At 42.1% G+C, this 18259-nt stretch overlaps 2 protein-coding genes across 2 annotated transcripts; one reads left to right on the top strand and one right to left on the bottom strand.

Annotated features, from left to right (window-relative positions):
* Positions 1 to 6347: 6347 nt before the first annotated feature.
* egr2b (early growth response 2b) lies at positions 6348 to 9102 on the top strand. Its single transcript, XM_083786900.1, has 2 exons — positions 6348 to 6732; positions 7065 to 9102. Exons 1-2 carry the CDS (start codon positions 6564 to 6566, stop codon positions 8222 to 8224), a joined length of 1329 nt encoding a protein of 442 aa, XP_083643026.1. The 5' UTR covers positions 6348 to 6563; the 3' UTR covers positions 8225 to 9102.
* A 4697-nt stretch (positions 9103 to 13799) lies between these two features.
* adoa (2-aminoethanethiol (cysteamine) dioxygenase a) lies at positions 13800 to 17251 on the bottom strand. Its single transcript, XM_083786981.1, has one exon. It carries the CDS (start codon positions 17012 to 17014, stop codon positions 16199 to 16201), a length of 816 nt encoding a protein of 271 aa, XP_083643107.1. The 5' UTR covers positions 17015 to 17251; the 3' UTR covers positions 13800 to 16198.
* Between the last annotated feature and the right edge of the window lie 1008 nt (positions 17252 to 18259).

Here is an 18259-nt window from a genome sequence, read left to right as displayed (position 1 = left end):
TTTATTTTTATCTATAACTGGACCTTTGAAACTTTGCCATGCATTTTTATAGTGTCACCAGGAGGCCACTTTTTACCGTTTTTGTCCAAACATCACGCACATCAGTATTCATTATCTCTACAGTCAAGACGGATCTGTCTGAATTTTCATATTCCATCTTGATTGGCTATGATTGGCATCTAAGGTTTGCAGGAGTAGCTCGTTTTGAACAAAATGCCTCAAATCATGAATGCAGCGTCGATTGCTTTGAAACTTTGCACACACATTCCCACTAGGTCAATGAAGAAATGCCACCCTTTTCACATGGTCTGTTATAGCGCCACCAGCAGGCCGATTTTTGCAAGACACATTTATTATACCCAGTACTACTACTATACTATACTACTACTATTATTACAACTATGATATTACTTTTGTCCATCACCCAAATTGGTACACATTATCTCTATAGTCATGTGATCAAGACAAATGGTCAGATTTTTCATATTCCATCCTGATTGGTTAAGATTGACTTCAACTACCTGGCCTGGCGGAGACCTGAGGAGCATTTCTTTTCTAGTTAAATAAGATATATATTTTAAAGAATATCATTTTTGGCAGTTTTGTACGTAGGAGAATATAGCAGGACAAGAAGCTGTCTCTCAGGAATTAAATGCAAAACAGCTTGCTGCCAGAACCAAACCAGGGATGTTATGATTATGTGGTCGATACGCTATCCAGTCAGCTAAATGGCTTATAGAGACGTACAGATACGGTATGTAGACTGACAACCAATTGGTTGCCTGCTTCACAGATACACATGCACACACGCGCGGCACACACACACACACACACGCGCGCGTGCAATATCCAGGTTAGTTATCTATGGAAAATCTCTCGTCATAAAGTGTAAAGGCAAGGTGAATTAGCATGTTAACAGACAGTTAATTCCCTGTCAGGACCTATCTCCATGATCTAGCGCGGACAGCTGATGATCTACGGCTAGTGACAAGGGACACAATTAATATGGCTTGTAAAATGGAGAATGGCTTCATTAGTCACAGGTTTCATTATTGTGTGTGTGTGTGTGTGTGTGTGTGTGTGTGCCCTCACGCGTTGGCTAATATATATATATGTGTGTGTGCATGTATATCCGGCACTATGTGGGTGTGCATGTCTCATTACTATGTGTGTTCAGGCACTGAGCGAATGTTTAAAGGGTGTCCCCATTAAGACTGAACTATTGGCATGGCCTCAGAGCTTCTCTGTCAACCTCTGTCACATTTATCTCTCTGTGTGTGTGTGTGTGTGTGTGTGTGTGTGTGTGTGTGTGTGTGTGTGTGTGTGTGTGTGTGTGTGTGTGTGTGTGTGTGTGTGTGTGTGTGTGTGTGTGTGTGTGTGTGTGTGTGTGTCGGGGGGGGGTCTGTCAAAACCTATTTATTCACTAAGTGATTCGCGATTATTAGAAAGGCGAAGCATCTTCCTTTATGATGGCCGTGTGTGCGTGTGTATGCACGCGTGTGTGAGTGTGAGTCAGTTAATTGTGTGCAAGTAGAAAAGAAAGAATGAATGAGTGTCCTAATGATAGAAATTATGCTTCATCAGGCCATCTCTCTCCCTCTCTGTCTGTCTCTCTCTCCCGCTCTCCTCGTAAACCAATTTTTATAGAGGGATAGAGGGACAGACTGATGCTGGAGGAGAGGGAATGAAAGGGGGGTGGAATGATTGAGGGATGGAACGAAGCAAGTAAGTCAGAGATAAGGTGTGAAAGGCTGGAAGAAGAGTATATGGAAGGATAGACGATAGTTGGAAAACTGCTGTGTGAGAATAGAGAATGATACCTTGGCTTGTGTGTTTTTTTCTTTTAATTTTTTTTAAATCATTATCTCACAACAATGTTAAAGTCAGAAAGGGAATACATAACTACATGTATGTGCTCTAAGAGGAATGGGAAGAACCAATGAATGCATGAATGAATGAATGAATGAATGAATGAATGAATGAATGAATGAATGAATGAATGAATGAATGAATGAATGAGTGTGAGAAGGCAATGTGTCAGAGTAGTACAGTAAAATCCTCAGTCTACACTACAAATTGACCCAAATGGACTCTCACGGTCATTTGACGAATGGTCAACTTTTTACCAAAGCAGACAGAGCTACAACCTGTCATTGCCATGTGTGAACTTCCTGGCCACAAAAAACAACAGTTCCACAGTGGAACAGTCTGTTGTGTGACGTGTCCCCCATCCAGAGCAAGTGATGGGGAGATGGCCGTACTAACACTTAAACATGGAACCTTACAGAGGCGGTTGTCAGTTGTGTTAATAGGACTAGGGTGGGAGACAGAGTGGTGGTCGTCTATGTGTGTGTGTGGGGGGGAAGGTTAGCTTTACATGAAAACTGAAAGTGTGTGTGTGTGTGTGTGTGTGTGTGTGTGTGTGTGTGTGTGTGTGAGTGTGAGTGTGAGAGAGAAACAGGAAGAGACACCATGCAAACTTTTGACTGTATGTGTGACTGTGTGTATAATTTGCTCTTGTGGTTTACCTCTGCCATTGTGTTACACAGGCAGTGTGGTGTTCTCATTGTTGTCTTATGAAGCCTCTGTTGGCTCAGTGTAGGAGGGGTGATTTCACGTGAATCTCTAATTAAATTAAGTGTAATTTGTACCACAGCTACCACGCAATAAAAACTGCTATACCTATTATATATAGGCTAATGTTACTTATTAATCTCAGGATAGGATAAAACCAGTGTTCTTATAGAAGGAAGGTTACAATTTACCATCATTGTGCTGTGGCCTGAGGGCAACACTTTTTTGTCACCCTGACCAATTCATTTAATTGACATTGCCTCCCTCTGTTTAAAGGAAGATTCGTTCTTTCTTTCTTTCTTTCTTTCTTTCTTTCTTTCTTTCTTTCTTTCTTTCTTTCTCTCTTCTTTCTTTCTTTCTTTCTTTCTTGCTTGCTTGCTTGCTTTTTGGCTCTTGGACCAATATCAGAGCGTTTACTCTTGTCTTTCATGTTTCCATGATACCGAGCAATGAAAGCTGCTGGTCTTGTGAAGTAACAAAGCTGACAGTCATGGTGGGTGGATGGCTGCTTTTAAGAAAGAATTATGGATTTAGTAGCGACACTCACAGTGAAGGGGGTTTGGGGTGGATGGGGGGACGGACCTTCTCCCTGAAAGAAAAGTGAGGTTTCTTCCTTGTTATGTGGGGTACCAGGATTTCGAGGGACTGCACCGTAATACGAAGTTCATAAGTTGCATCCCCGCAAGAGACGGTCCCCATCAACACCATGTGTGTCCTGTCATGTCAAAGTACCTAGTAGTAGTAGTGAATTCATACCTGAAGGTTGTAAACCCACAAAATGCTGTGTGACTATACTGAACTAAGATACCACAAGGGGTTCATTCATACAAATTGAAACGAGAATGAACCATGCAGATCATAGGACATTTCCAATTTTCAGGATGCCAGATTTCTATTAGAGGTTATGGGATCATCAAATCTCAATCCAAATACATGTTGATGCACAAAATAATTCCCTGAAAAGTAGAAAGATATGATATGTTTTTGTTTTTAAATACAACTTTTAGACTAGACTGTCAAAATGCCATGTCAACCACCTAATATGCCTATACACCTGATATGCTGACAAACCACCTCATATGACACATTGCACACTCATCCTTTACTTCCACCAAACACACACACACACACACACACACACACACACACACACACACACACACACACACACACACACACACACACACAATGCAAACTGCTTTGGCAATGCAAGTATGTTTTTTCTCATGCCAATGAAAGCCCTTTGCGTTGATGAATTGTATCCAGTGTGGGTCTTTGTCTTGAGGCTGACAGTAAGTAGGCTAAAAGACAACTGTATAATCTCTCATATCAGCATCAGACCAATACTCCTAGTCCTTGATGACCTAAATATCTCAGTGGCAGATTAGCAGAGTCTGTCTCATTTCACTTTTTAGAATGTATTGTCTTGACAAAGTGTATAGAAATGTAGATACTGTAGCAGTACTGTGTATAGGCTACATTCATGAAAAGATATAGAGGGAAATCATTTAGTTAGCCTTTGACCCACCGTGTCTTTGAACAACTGTCCCACTATCTATAGGCTATACTATAAGCTACACACCCGTTTTAGACTAATGTCACTGCGCTAAAATTGAACTATTTAATTCAAAGCCATCTCCCCATTACGAATAACGATGGGGTTAGACACACACACACGCGCGCGTGCACACGCACGCATGCACACACACACACACACACACACACACACACACACACACACACACACAGAGGGGAGAGAGATAACGAGAGACACGCACAGAAGCCCGTGTCACGCAGCGCCAGTGGCATGTGGTAAATTAATAGAGTCATTATTGACATCAGTTATTGACTAGCACGCAGATTAATGCGAAGTGTGTGTGTGAACATTATGCCTCGACGCTGTTGAAAATGACCCCCTGGGCAAATAAAACACACTTAACTGTTTCATTAGGCACGCCTTAAGTTGAAGAAGAAGCAATGCTGGTTGCATATTATTATCGTTTTTATTTATTACCACAGGCCTACTACGGTGCATTTAATTTGATGGTGCTATAACACCTGGTGATGACTGATAAAACATTTATAGGTTGTGGCCTTAAATGACCTCACTGAGTGGCCTACTTTTGATGTTTTCGAAAGTGTTGACATCCTGACTTGTGTTTATATTTAGATAAATGCAGCATCACAGTGGTATTTATTTGACATGTGCACATCGCACGCACACACACACACACACACACACACACACACACACACACACACACACACACACACACACACAGAGCGCACTGGAAATTATATTCCACTCAAACTCCCCAACCCGACTATTTTCTGACAGTCAGCTTTCTCAACCCACGAAGGGACTTTACCAAATAAATAAAATAGATCAGATCAATAACAGCTTGGGGGGACATAAACCTATTGCTCCAAAGAGGACTCATCCTTGCACAGTTCCACTGAGGGCCACCGGAGGGCAACAATTCCCCGGAGACTGACAAATAAAATGATTAATCATTATAATCATGCTGCTGGACGGTGGCTGTTATTTAGGCCTATACTGTCTAAGGCAAAATGAGCTGATACGTGTTTGGTTGATGAATACATTATTATTATTTATATATACAATATACAATAATAATCATTATAATGTTTGCCATTTAATAATCTTTTTGAAAGCAGTAACTTGAAAATGTTTTCTCGCAGCTATACTGATAGACTACATATTTATAGCCTGTATCCTTCCATCATTCCTCCTCTTCCTCAGAGGACCCTGAAAGTCTTAGTGCTTTTTCTGGTTTTATCTTCTTTAGCAGTTCTTGGACTGTACCCATTCTGCATGCAATCTGTATCTGTTAATAAAATGTTCAACCAATGATCAACCAATGAAAGCCATATATTCATTTTTTTTAGGATATAATACTTAGCACGGCATATTATATAGTAGGCTATTTCCTGTACGTCTTGCTGGTATAAATAACTCTTCCGTGTATCAAATGCTGATATAAATAACTTCAGTGTACCAAATTAGTCCATGGCACATCCTACACATACTTCTTTTCCTAAAGCACAGTCAAATCAAGCTGATAAAAGTTTCCGCGCGGCCTAGACTAATGCACCCAAAGGTGAAAATTCCGTGATCTGCCTCCTCATTTGATTGTGGTTTGCCATGGCAGTTTTCTCGGCCGCTTCTGTCTCTCACCTCGGCAAGACTCGTCATTTTCCGATGCTCATGTTCCGGAATTGACCCCAAATATGGAGTGGGTGTTCTTTGATTTGCCGGATGGAACCTTTTATGGCTTTAAGGAGATCAACCGGAATTCCTCTTTTGATATTGGTGCGCGATTAAAGAGGGGGAAACCTTTGCAAATGAGTGTAGCCTGTCGCCCTGTCCACAGTCACACACGCCCAGAAATGTAAGATATTATATTATATATCACACGTGGCACACAAGCACAGTTTCTCCACATTCAAAAACTTCTGAGCGGCCTACATTGTTGTCATATTGTAGTGTCTTTCACTTTTACAAAGTAAACCTGAGTGGAAACAGTCTAACATTGTATCACTGGAGCCTCACTCTCTCTCTCTAAGCGGGTTCTCCATTGACAAGTGATTCCTTTGGTGTCGTCACGAAGCCTCGTAGCCAATAGGCTTTCGCAGCGCCTGTTTTTACTCCCCTCCCAGCCCTTGTATGGGCAATGACGTAGTGGCGCATTCAAAAGGTTCCCCATATATACAAACTAGTGCCGCTGTCCCTGTTCCTATGAACCCGCTGTCTTTCTGTCTGTCTGTCATTCATCCAAGTCACACTAACTGTGTGTGTGTGTGTGTGTGTGTGTGTGACCAGAACGCATGACACTCACACATCACCCAGGAGAAGACTTGTGTTCACATCCAGTGACAGTAATGCAGTGGTTGTAAACCTCCAGTCGGTTCAAGGTGCAGACCGTTATTTGCAGAACGCGCGGCGTGAGAATCGGCAGATTTTAAACATGACAGCTAAAACTCTGGAGAAAGTCCCCGTGAGTCTCGGGGGATTCGTTCACCCCTCGGCTGAGAGCGTGTATTCGGTGGACGATATTGCAACGGGTTTACCGACCTCCGTGTCTATCTTTCCAAACGGCGACCTAGGAGGACATTATGACCACCAGATGAATGGAGGTAAGATTACGTCTGGTTTAAAATGTGAAACTTTTCACACTCATGCCCAGTTGGCTTAAGTTTATGTGTTTGTTTTTTCTTTTGTTAAATAAATGTTTCCTCGGGAGCTGTTGTGCACAATGATAGTTAACGCTGCATCATATAATGGGGCATTGGGGGGGATATAGCCAAAGTCGTTCAGTGTCCGTACATGCGTGCGCGGAATAACAGGAACACACGAACTTTGTGGTCGCTTTCTCATGCACATGTTGCTCATTATATTATCCCAGTTATTGGGTTAGTTATCATTTCCAGAAGCCTCATAATTAATGTTTTCTGCCTTTGGCCCACAGATGGTTTGATGAGCGGAGACATGAGCGCAGATAAACGCTCTCTGGACCTCTCCTCCTACTCCAGCGGTTTTTCCCAGGCGCCCCCCCACCGCAACCAGACCTTCACCTACATGGGAAAGTTCTCCATCGACTCCCAGTACCCGGGCAACTGGAACCCCGAGGGGGTCATCAATATAGTCTCGGCGGGCATCTTCGGCATGAGCCAGCCGCCTCCCCATCCCTCCTCCTCGGCCTCCTCCTCCCCCGCGTCCTCCGGATCTCCCAATCACTTCTCCAACGGAGCGCTGAGCTGCACCATGGCGGCTCAGAACCAGGCGGAGATGGAGCACCACCACCATCACCACCTCTACTCGCCCCCGCCTCCCTACTCCTCTGGCTGCGGGGAGGTCTACCAGGACCCCTCTGCGTTCTTGGCCACCTCCACCTGCCCCATATCCTCGTACCCGCCGCCCTCCTACTCCTCCCCCAAGCTGCCCTCTTCGGATGCGCCGGGGCTTTTCCCCATCATCCCCGACTACTCGAGCTTCTTCCAGCCCGCCTGTCAGCGGGACATGCAGGCGGCGGGGATCCCGGATCGGAAACCATTCGGCACGTGTCCCCTCGACTCGTTCCGCGTCCCGCCGCCACTGACCCCGCTCAACACTATCAGGAACTTTACGCTGGGGCCGGGCGGCGGCGGGTCTGAGAGCGGGCCGCCGAGGCTCCCCTCGGCATACAGCCCGCAGAACCTGCCCCTGAGACCCATCCTGAGGCCCCGAAAGTACCCGAACAGACCCAGCAAGACGCCCATCCACGAGCGGCCTTACCCCTGCCCGGCCGAGGGCTGCGACAGGCGCTTCTCTCGCTCCGACGAGCTGACGAGACACATCCGCATCCACACAGGACACAAGCCGTTCCAGTGTCGCATTTGCATGCGCAACTTCAGCCGCAGCGACCACTTGACCACGCACATCCGCACGCACACCGGCGAGAAGCCCTTCGCGTGCGACTTCTGCGGACGCAAGTTCGCCAGGAGCGACGAGAGGAAGAGACACACCAAGATCCATCTGCGGCAGAAGGAGAGGAAGTCTTCCACTGTGTCCTCCTCGTCGTCTTCATCCAGCACCGGTCTGGAGCGCTCGTCCGGAGGCATCAGCACAACCGCCGGGATCTGTTCATAGAGACAGAGTGTGCGTGACTTGCGCAGCGCGGGCGGTCTGGTGTTGTAGCTACACTAACCCCAAAGTAAGAACTGTACTGTCCAAATAATAATTAGCTCTGTGATGTAAAAGACAGTGGGCTATATAAACAATGGGGTGAGCTGTGCAAACTGGTGTTGTCACATGAAACACATGGCGGGTTCAAGGATTTTGGATTATGTGCGTAATTGCGCACTCAATGCGTAAACAGGACATTCCCTCCTTCTAAGCTACTGAGTAAAATAAGCTTCTGTGTTAAATTATCTTCAAGGGTGCACAAACGGACCTTTTTGACCACTCTTGGACATAAATTAACACCGGGGATGTTACTGTGTTCTGAGTTAAACGATACGGATGCACTTTGTCTGCATAGTCTACTGAAGTATACGAGTAAATAGCCATTAATTCATAATAATGATACGTTAAAAGGGGCATCGAGTTTATAACAGTCCAGTTTAGTGTTGCCCGACGTTTAGCGTGCATGCAGCGTGCACGCTGCATGATGTGAAATAATTGCAATAACTTTTGAGGGGATCGTGTGTTTTAAATTATTGAATTGACAATGTGTTCAGTCTTAACATGTTTGTTGATTGCGTTAGCCTATATTTCCCCCCCTCTCGTGCCTTGCTCTGTCTTTTTTGTACACTGACTGATCCAAGGACGCTTTAAATACAATGTACATTTATCAGTTAATATGGAAAGTTTGGATATATTATATATTTTTGTACGCATTGTGTCGTGTAACTAGTGTTGAAAAGTTGTGGTTCGTGTATAAAAATGTGGAATGTAAATAACTCATACACCGACGTGATGTTTGTTTTGTGGTGGTTTTGAGATTCATTAAATATGATGAAGATTAATCTGTTTGGTTAATTATTCAACAACTTCGAACTTTTGTTCGTATCAACAAATAGAAACGATCAGCTCACCGTTAAACAATAAACATGCACACTCTGCTCTTTATGTGATCTATTTAACAACTATTTAGAATTCAACAAGAACAGCAACAAAACAATATCGACCAATACACCCGGACCCGCGGTGTTGATATTGTAAAATAAAAGAGGGCAAATCCCTCGGTGAGTCATTCATTTGTGAGTCAGGCAAGCGCCCACTCACTTTTTTGTTTATCACAGTCAACGCTGCACAAACATCTCTTGATAAGCTAATTAATGTATTTATAGGACTATAGGCCTACAGTGTAGAGTCAGACTATGGTCTACAATACACACTGTCTGGAGACATGACACTGTATATATGTATTTGTATATTATCCCGCGTAGTCGCTATATACGGCTATATACTGGTTGGACAATTCGGTCAACATGCGGCATATTCTTTGGACTCAAATAATATGGCCTCTTAATCTGATAAATGATCACAATGTACATATGAATCAATCCTAAATTGTTAGGAAATTGTCAAAAATATATATATATCCCTAATGCATGCCTATATGCAGGCTAAATATAGGCCAATCGAGGACGAGGAGGGAATGTTCTTTAAAACATTACCACAAAGGCTAACCAATTGACAAAGAGTGCATATAGTTAGATAAATAAAGGTAAATTTCCAGTTTGATGGTTCTATTCTTCTTTGATATATATATAGCATATATTTTTGCAATGATCCTTTTAATGCTGTATTTGGAATCTCATTTGTCTTTGTTTTTTGATGAGTCATGATTTTCCTCTGCCTGATCATTTGCTGACTCAGACATGCTAATAGTGACCTGTATGGTATATCCCATGGTGATAATTTCTTAACCTGCACCACTGGCACTTTTCAGTGTATGCCTTGTTCATTTTGAAGAGGATGGGTTCTGTAGCCTGCAGGATAGTCCTATATTATTACTCCCCCCCCCCCCCCCCAGCCAAAAGTATATTTGTATTTTACAATAGTATGAGATATGCACAAATCAGAAGTTTTCCGATTTTTTATTTAAGTAAAAGTATAGCCATTCCACACAATACAATAAGGCCTGTAGTCAACATTTTACTTAGGCCTACATAAAAGTAAGTGCTCATTATGCAGAATTTCCCAAGTTGTTTGTAATAATCTAAATCTGCAAAGTAGTCCTAACTAGTAAATATAGTTTTCCAAAAAATTGTAGGGGAAACAATGTGAAAAGGGTGCCATTTCTTGCCTTTGATGGAAATTGGATGATTTGAGGCATTTTGTTTTGCAAAAATCTGTTGGTGGCACTATAACAGGCCAATGTGAAAAGGGTGGGATTTATTCCTCAGCCAATAGGAAATTGCGTGAAAGATTTCACGTAAGTTGCATGCTGCGTTCATGACTTGGCTTTTTGTTCAAAACGGGCCAATCCTGCAAACTTTGGAAGCCAATGTTAGGCAATTAGGATGGAATATGAAATATCGGACAGATCCGTCTTGAGCACATAACTATTGAGATACTGTGTAACGATTTGCGGGATTATTGGACAGAATCTGGAGGAGTAATATAAAAAAAAAGTTTTACAAAAGTCAGCCTCCTTGTGGCGCTATATAAGGCAGATGTGAAAAATGCAGGTCAAAGGTTTTTCCTTTGCATTTAGGAAGTGTGCATGCAATGTTTCACGTTTTAGGTAAAAATGTGCCTCATGGTGACGCTATAACAGGCCGTTCTGGAAAATTAGCTGTACACAGACGGATGGACGGAAGGACAGAGTGCAAAACAAACTCTCTTCCCATGCCTTCGGCCTGGTGTAGACAAAAAAGTATACAATATTTACCTCTGAGAAAATTGTACCTACGGTACTTGAGTAAATGTTACTTAGTTACTTTCCACCACTGCACGCAATCAAAAGAGTACGTATAAGACTTAACTTAACTTTGACTATGTGCCATCATGGATGGCACATAGTCTATACTCATGCAATCCATTAATTAATCCGTGCAGGTCCATTTGTAAACAAAAGAGTTAAATTGTTGATACTCTGTATTTTTCAGAGTTCGTTTCCAGCTCCTTTTCATAATGAATGCTTCTTCTTCCTAATAATTTGCTGCATCTGGTTAGCTGGCAATGACTGTGTGCCCTATATAATAGGGGTTCTCAAAATTGTCATGTCAGGTACCCCAAAATGTAGGCTATAGGTATTTGGCTGCGGACCCCATCTGAAGGTGCATGTCAAAGGTGGAGACTGACACTTGTGTTCAGTTATGCCTGGATGTGTTTGAGTGTACAATACACAGTGAAACCCAGTGTTAATGTAGTGCTAAACATTCTAGACTAGTCTAGAGTTCATTGTGCACTCATACAGTTATAGTAGGTTTCTATTCTGCGCAATATATTTCACAAATCGGAATTTGTTATAAGCTAGTAATGACTCACTGCAGTTATGTCTTGTCCTACATGGTGAATGTATACACTTTGGCACCATGCATTTACCTGCTTGAACAGAACAAGAGGGATGCCCTTAATCCTTCATGTGGATTTGTGCATTCAGAACGGCACACAACGGGATAAAAGCCACATATCAACTCTGACATCTCTACTTGTGGCTGGCAACACATACAAAGGCTTGTATTGTTTGAGCTGTGCCACAAGATGAATACAGTATATCCCCCATACTGATGTACAGAACTGATAACTTTTACACTGGTAATAGACTGTAATTGTATTTAATTGGAGCAACAGCTCGAGGGTTGAAGGGGTGAGAGAACCACATGCAGGACCTTCAGCAGAGCAGCAGCTTGTCAGACAGTCTCAAACTCCCATGGATTTGGCTTGACATGGCCTGATATGCACACAGCAGATATTACTGTACCTTTGTGGTGATTTTAACTGACAACCTGCAGTGACTGAACAGGGAGGATGTGTTTTCTTTAGTGTTGCTATGGGCAATGGGACAGAGAATACTCTCTTCTCCTCAGTCAGTCATGGTCAATGCTCCAGGGTATCTAGGGTACCTAACAATTGTGGTTCTTCAGTGGTCATTTGGGGTAGTTGAGGTTCTATATAGCACCACTGCTTTACAAAGACCCTGTTTATCACAGTGTCAGACTCAATAGCCCAGGTCTTTTTCCTACCCTACCCAAGCCTACAGCCTAGGCTGTGGTTACGCTATATATTGATTGATTGATTGATTGAAGACTTTATTGGCACAGTCATTGAGTACAGTCAAACACTTAGTCCAAAAGGATATCACCGATATCAGTCTTGTTCCCATTCAGGGACGGTGAGAATCTCGTTCATCCATTCATGCAACCCCTGTGGTAATTTTTCTTTATAGGTTCTGTACTGGTTCTTTAGCTTATAACATTTAAGACAGGTGCTATATAGCACCAATTGAATTTGGTTCTGATTGAGACAAATAACCTCTTTTAGTACTATCTATTTACTACCATTTTTGTTTAGTGTATGAAAAGTTAAGCTTTAGATTTTCAACTTTTATTAGATTTCTGGATTTCCCATGAATGTCCCATGATTTTTTTTGTTTCATGAACATTTCTACCATACTCCTGTCATCTTCTTTCTTCTTTTCATTTCCCATTGTGTCGTCATAGCACATTTCACCCTCACTTTTATACCGTGCCCTCTGAGTTTTTCATCTTCCTCAGATGCCCTCTGAATTCTCCAGTTGACAAAATGCCACATTGCTCATTTCAGATGCCCCCTCAGTGGTTCCACAGCTGCTGCTTAGCACTCACACAGTGAACAATGTCCATCTTGTCACACGAGTTAACAGAGAGGCTACAATGAATGAGGACTGAGGAGCACGGTTCAAACCCCATACTGTAAGTTAAAACGAGTTCTGTTGCAGAATGATGAGATACACCATTTCAAATAATGACACGTGTACTTATACACAATGATTGATAGCTTGCGTTATTGGGGCAATTTATGGTCTGGCCTAATTTAAAGATTTTAAACTAACTTTTACAGGCAAGATCCCCTTAGGGATTATAACTTTAGGTAAAGAAATGTCCCCAATTGGATGCACATTAGAGATTTCTTCAAATGCAGATAAATTACTTCATGTTAGGATTGAAACTGAGAACGACAGATTTAGTCGTTCGGGCAGTTCAGGGACGTTTGGCAGTTGACTCTGAACTCATTTTGATCCCAGCTTCACTTGACTTAACCCCAAGAGCAGCACTTCTTATAGCACTTGATAAAAATACATTCACATCCTGCTTTCTTATGATGTATCTTTAATCTAATATTAAATGGGATAAAAACCAAAATAAGATGAAATTCAGTTTAATCATGATCAAAGTTTCATCTTCAGTAATGTGTGGTTTTGGTACAATGGAAGCATGGCAGTGTTGGACTTATAGTCATAGCCATAGCATAGTCATAGGAGAGAAGAAACAATTGCTACCTGGTGCAAGAGTTGGAGAACACACACCTCTGGCCAGGTCTGTGCCAGATCTCTCAAATCAAAACTTTGCTATCGTTTTAATCATACACATTATAGCTGAAGAGGAATTGAAAGAGAAAACATGACTCCATTGACTCTAGAGTAGAGAACCCCAACCACTTGTTTCAGCACCCTAAAAATGTACAGTATACTTACTTAAATACATCACAACATGAAATAAGATCTCCAACAAATAATATAGAAGTTTATTGCTCAACATATACATTCAACACGAGAGAATCTACATTCACAACCTTCAAAGACCAAAGATAGATGTCAGACAATATAAAATTCAGATAGGTGAACTCAAGCTACAGTATAGACTTCATAACACATACATTGCAACATAGACAGATAACAAGCCAGAATAACTGCAATGACTGTTTAACATAAGCATTCTTCTCTAGGGTTCCTACGCATTTACCAACTTTTTCTGGATCTGATTGTCATTGTTCAGCAGTGGTGGAAAGTAACCAAGTAGATTTTGGGCAGAAACCTCTTATCTCCATATTATACATTTATTTTCTCTTTTTTTGGAAATTAACGCCTTACTTGATCATTACAGCGTCACACTGACTGAAGTATCAGATCCACAACATAATGTACATCTGCTAATTTTGCTTTTTGAATTTGAACCATGAAAAGCATCTGTTTTGGACATATGAGGTTTCCACCTGAAAGAGATGCACTCAAGCACTGTACTAGAGTTTTGAGGTACTTTTGCTTTACTTGATTATTTCAATGTTATATACTTTATAGGCTACTTTACTCAGTAGCAAATATTATAATTCCACTACAATTATTTGACAGCTTTAGTTACTTTGCATATTTTTTATCAATACCTTTGTATTAATGTTAGAATATCATTAACCTAATTACACCACGACATAATTAGGTTAAGTTACCAAGCAGCACATAATAAAGTAATTATTTGCTGTGCCTACTTTACCGGCTGCAACAATAAAGTGACGCACACATTAATGCATTACTAATTACAATCCAATAATGATTGTGAGATGGGAAAAGTTTTAAGTTTAACGCAGGACTTGTAACAGTATGGTAGGGCTGACCTCGATTAGTCGACTAATTGATCGAGGGAGTCATCTCTTAGTTTGGAAAAATATATCAGGATATATATCAGGATTTATTGGGAGAAACCAAGAAAGTAGGCTATATTAAATCAGACATTATAGCACCCCCACAGCCCAAATGGAATGATTGTCTATTGCATATATGCAATCAGACTGATTCAACTGCCAATCTCTCAGTTGAAATCATGAAAAATAAAATAATATCTGTAGTTGCCTAATAGTCGACTAATTTGGCCAATCATAATAATTAGACTGTACAAATCCTTAGGCCTACAGTATGGTATTGGTATTTTTTATTTAAAACGGCAGAGTACTTCTTCCACCACTGTTGTTCAATATGATGAATGCTACCTTCTGCATCAGAACACTTTACAGAGATTTGTCTTCACAACAATAGATATAACATGACATAACAGATCTGCAAATGCATAAAATGTCCAGTTATGTGTGTGTAATATCTTAACCACTTTCAACCTAGCGTCCATATTTTGGGCATGTTGTAAATTGTCAAATTGTTTTAGTGAAATTTTCCAAAAATAGCAGGCGCATTGTGAGCTCGTAGACCAGCCATTCATCTTATGACAATTAGGGTTTAAGTCCCCCTGTTCCCACTTACATATTTATCAAGACTTTTTACAAATGCCAGATTTTCAGAGCTGTGAAATGAAAACAAATGCATTTCCATACATTTGATTCCACACCTGTGAAGGAACCCTGTTGTTTGGAATAAATTAAGCACAAAAAATAAAATAGGCTAAAGAATATCATAATGGAGTGCGTGCACTTTGCAACAAGCTGTGTACAATAGGAATGGAAATCTTTATATGTTGTATACATTCAATTTTCACATAAGGCAGACGGAGAGAAACATACTTTGGCATTGTTTGTGTGCTGCATAGAGTGAATGCCTATTTGCCTAATTAATAATTTGAAAAAGCTATCCAGTCCCTGCAAGTCACACTATGGATCTAATTTATGTTCACTCAATTCCAAATGATGCTTGTCTGAAACCTCTGGAAGGCAAATTAATTAAATATTAATGGTCCTCTTTACACATGAGGTAATCATGTTCATGTCAAGGACCCCCATATTGAAATGTATCAGGGTGCAGAGACCCCCATTTGAAAATATGTTGTGACAGGGAACCCCATCAGAGAAGTATAGGCCTATCTAACTGTCACATAGGTGGGGAGATAACAGTGGAGAGAATGAAATGTATGACCTTGTGTACACATGTGAAACACATTCTTATATACATTCTGTCATTGGGCTAACATCTAGCGAAATGATAGTGAAACTGTTCCTCATTTTGATGGGGACCCCCAGGAACCCCATCAAGGACCCCACTTTAAGAACCACTAATTTAGCAATGGGCTTTGCAGCTTATTTTAATGTGGATTGTCGAAATGTCCTTGAATCCAATCCAACATTTGTTAAAATGGGGTATTATTAATATTGTGTGACCAAACCCCCACGCCCCAACCCTTGTATAGATTATATTCAGAAAGAAACTTCGTGGCCGGGATAAGGTTCTCCACCGCACCAGAAATCCTCCGGCTGGGGGATTTTAAGCAGCCACATCTCCTCTCCTTTCTCATTCTCCCCCTCATCTTGTTCTTGCTGTTGCTTGCTCTCTGAACCCGCCGCCGCCACTGTCTTCAACACTTTGTAATAGTGACAGTCCCGCCCGTCGTCCGGGTCGTAAGGTGGAGCTAGGATATCCAAGAAGGCGGTGGCGCCGTCCACCGCGTCGATCTGGTGGATGTTATGCCGCAGCGGAGTGAGCACGCACGGCCCGCTGTCCTGCGAGTACTCGCCCACCGAGCGGAGCGCGGAGCGCCGCAGGTGGTCGGTCTGGGAGTCGGACACCGGCGGGTCGAAGCGCGGCCGGTCGCTGCTGTTGACGTCGGTCAGATCAGCATCAGCATCAGCCTCCAGTATGTCGAAGCACCTGATGCTCACCTTCCCGTAGAGGACCTTCAGCATGCCGTGCATGCCCGGGTGGTCGTGCAGCGGGATGGAGGCGCCGCTGCTCAGCAGAAACACCCCCATGCTGAACGTGTCGGTCTCGCAGATGTGCATGTACGTGACCGAGGGGCCCGCAGGGTCCTGCTGCTTGATCATGGGACCTGGTTTATTCCGGGGCACAATTTTCAGGTCCGCAGCCCTGACCGCGGTCACCAGTGCGTTGAGCAGCTCCTGTTTTTCCAAAAAGAGCTTGTTGTCCGGGCCCACGGAGGGGGTACAGCCCTTAAATGTGACATGAGCTTGCCTGGCGATTTTCTGGATAAGAGGCGTTATGTTGTCCAGAGGCATTATCGTGTCTATATCGATGTTGGCCGCTCGCTCACAACGCAAATGTCTCGCCAGTAAAATATACGATACGACCCGTAGAGTTCCTCCAAACTCACCAGAGTTGATCACGTTTTACGCACATCCACGATCACACACAATACAAAATACGTGTATCATGAAAATACTGTATAGTCCATTGTAATAAAGTAAAAATGTCCCTCCAGAGACGAACCTCCCTCCAGTCATTTTTTTCCACTCCTATCTGATCTCCCATCCGCACTCACTGGGCCTGCGCCTGGAACACAATGCGTTATGGGAATTGTAGTTTATACGAAAGTATTAGATTACCATTTCCATGTATGGATAGACGTTATTATTCTAAACGTTTATCCAAAATTATTACAGAAACGGGCCTATGGCCGCAATAGATTCATGTTTGTATTAACGTGCCGATAACACAAAACTGTAGTTCTGACTATGTTTAAAATGCACTACAAGTCCCATTGGTCCCGGGGATTCATGAAAGCTATTTAATGAGGGGAAGGCCATTCAGGCCGTTGAACTCTTATAATATAACTCTACGGTTGAACTCTGCACCCCTCCCCCAAACCCGGCCATATGGGCCTCTCCCAAGTGCCCATTCTTCACATCCTCTTGCACTTTTTTCATGCTTTTATTGCCGTCCTTTCTCACTTTCCTCCAGAGAGAGGACCCTCCCCACTGTTAAGAGACTGAATTAAATATTGAATATGGAGCAACAAAGTACACTGACTGGAGATAATAGCTCTTTCATTAAATGTTGAGGTTGAACTTGAAAGCTTTAGAATATCCTATACACCTGTAGAGGCACTGACACACCTTGCAAAATCTTGATAATAGAATAAGACAACCTTTTAATGTCAAGGATCCCCAAATGAATGATGTATTTGACCTCCATACGGAAATATTTTGTGCTAGGGAGTGGGACCACCACACTTTATTATTATTATTTTTTAAAGCCAATGTATATATTGTTAAAGTGGTTAAACTTCACATTGTGACACTTTGTGAGCAAGCAGATTGGCTATATTTGGTGAAGAGATTTGCTGAGGAAAAATAAATATTATACATATACTCTAATAAAGTCTATAGTTTATTGCTGATGTATTTTTAAATGTGTGTATTTTTAGTCCGGTCAACACCTTGTCATCAATAGCTACATAAATATATGTACTTTTTGGTGCAGTGGCAACGCATATTGTTTTTGCTTTTGGTCTGACGCTATTG

The sequence above is a fragment of the Protomyctophum parallelum genome (assembly GCF_964188405.1).
Source record: "Protomyctophum parallelum genome assembly, chromosome: 17".
NCBI classification, from domain to species: Eukaryota; Metazoa; Chordata; class Actinopteri; order Myctophiformes; family Myctophidae; genus Protomyctophum; species Protomyctophum parallelum.
This window is presented reverse-complemented; position numbering and strand designations above follow the sequence as displayed.

What these genes read in the sequence shown, in the direction of transcription:
- egr2b (XM_083786900.1), top strand. Translation starts at nt 6,564, where the DNA reads ATGACAGCTAAAACTCTGGAGAAAGTCCCCGTGAGTCTCGGGGGATTC. An exon ending in TGACCACCAGATGAATGGAG is followed by an intron (nt 6,733 to 7,064) that starts GTAAGATTACGT and finishes TTTGGCCCACAG; the next exon opens with ATGGTTTGATGAGCGGAGAC.
- adoa (XM_083786981.1), bottom strand. Translation starts at nt 17,014, where the DNA reads ATGCCTCTGGACAACATAACGCCTCTTATCCAGAAAATCGCCAGGCAA.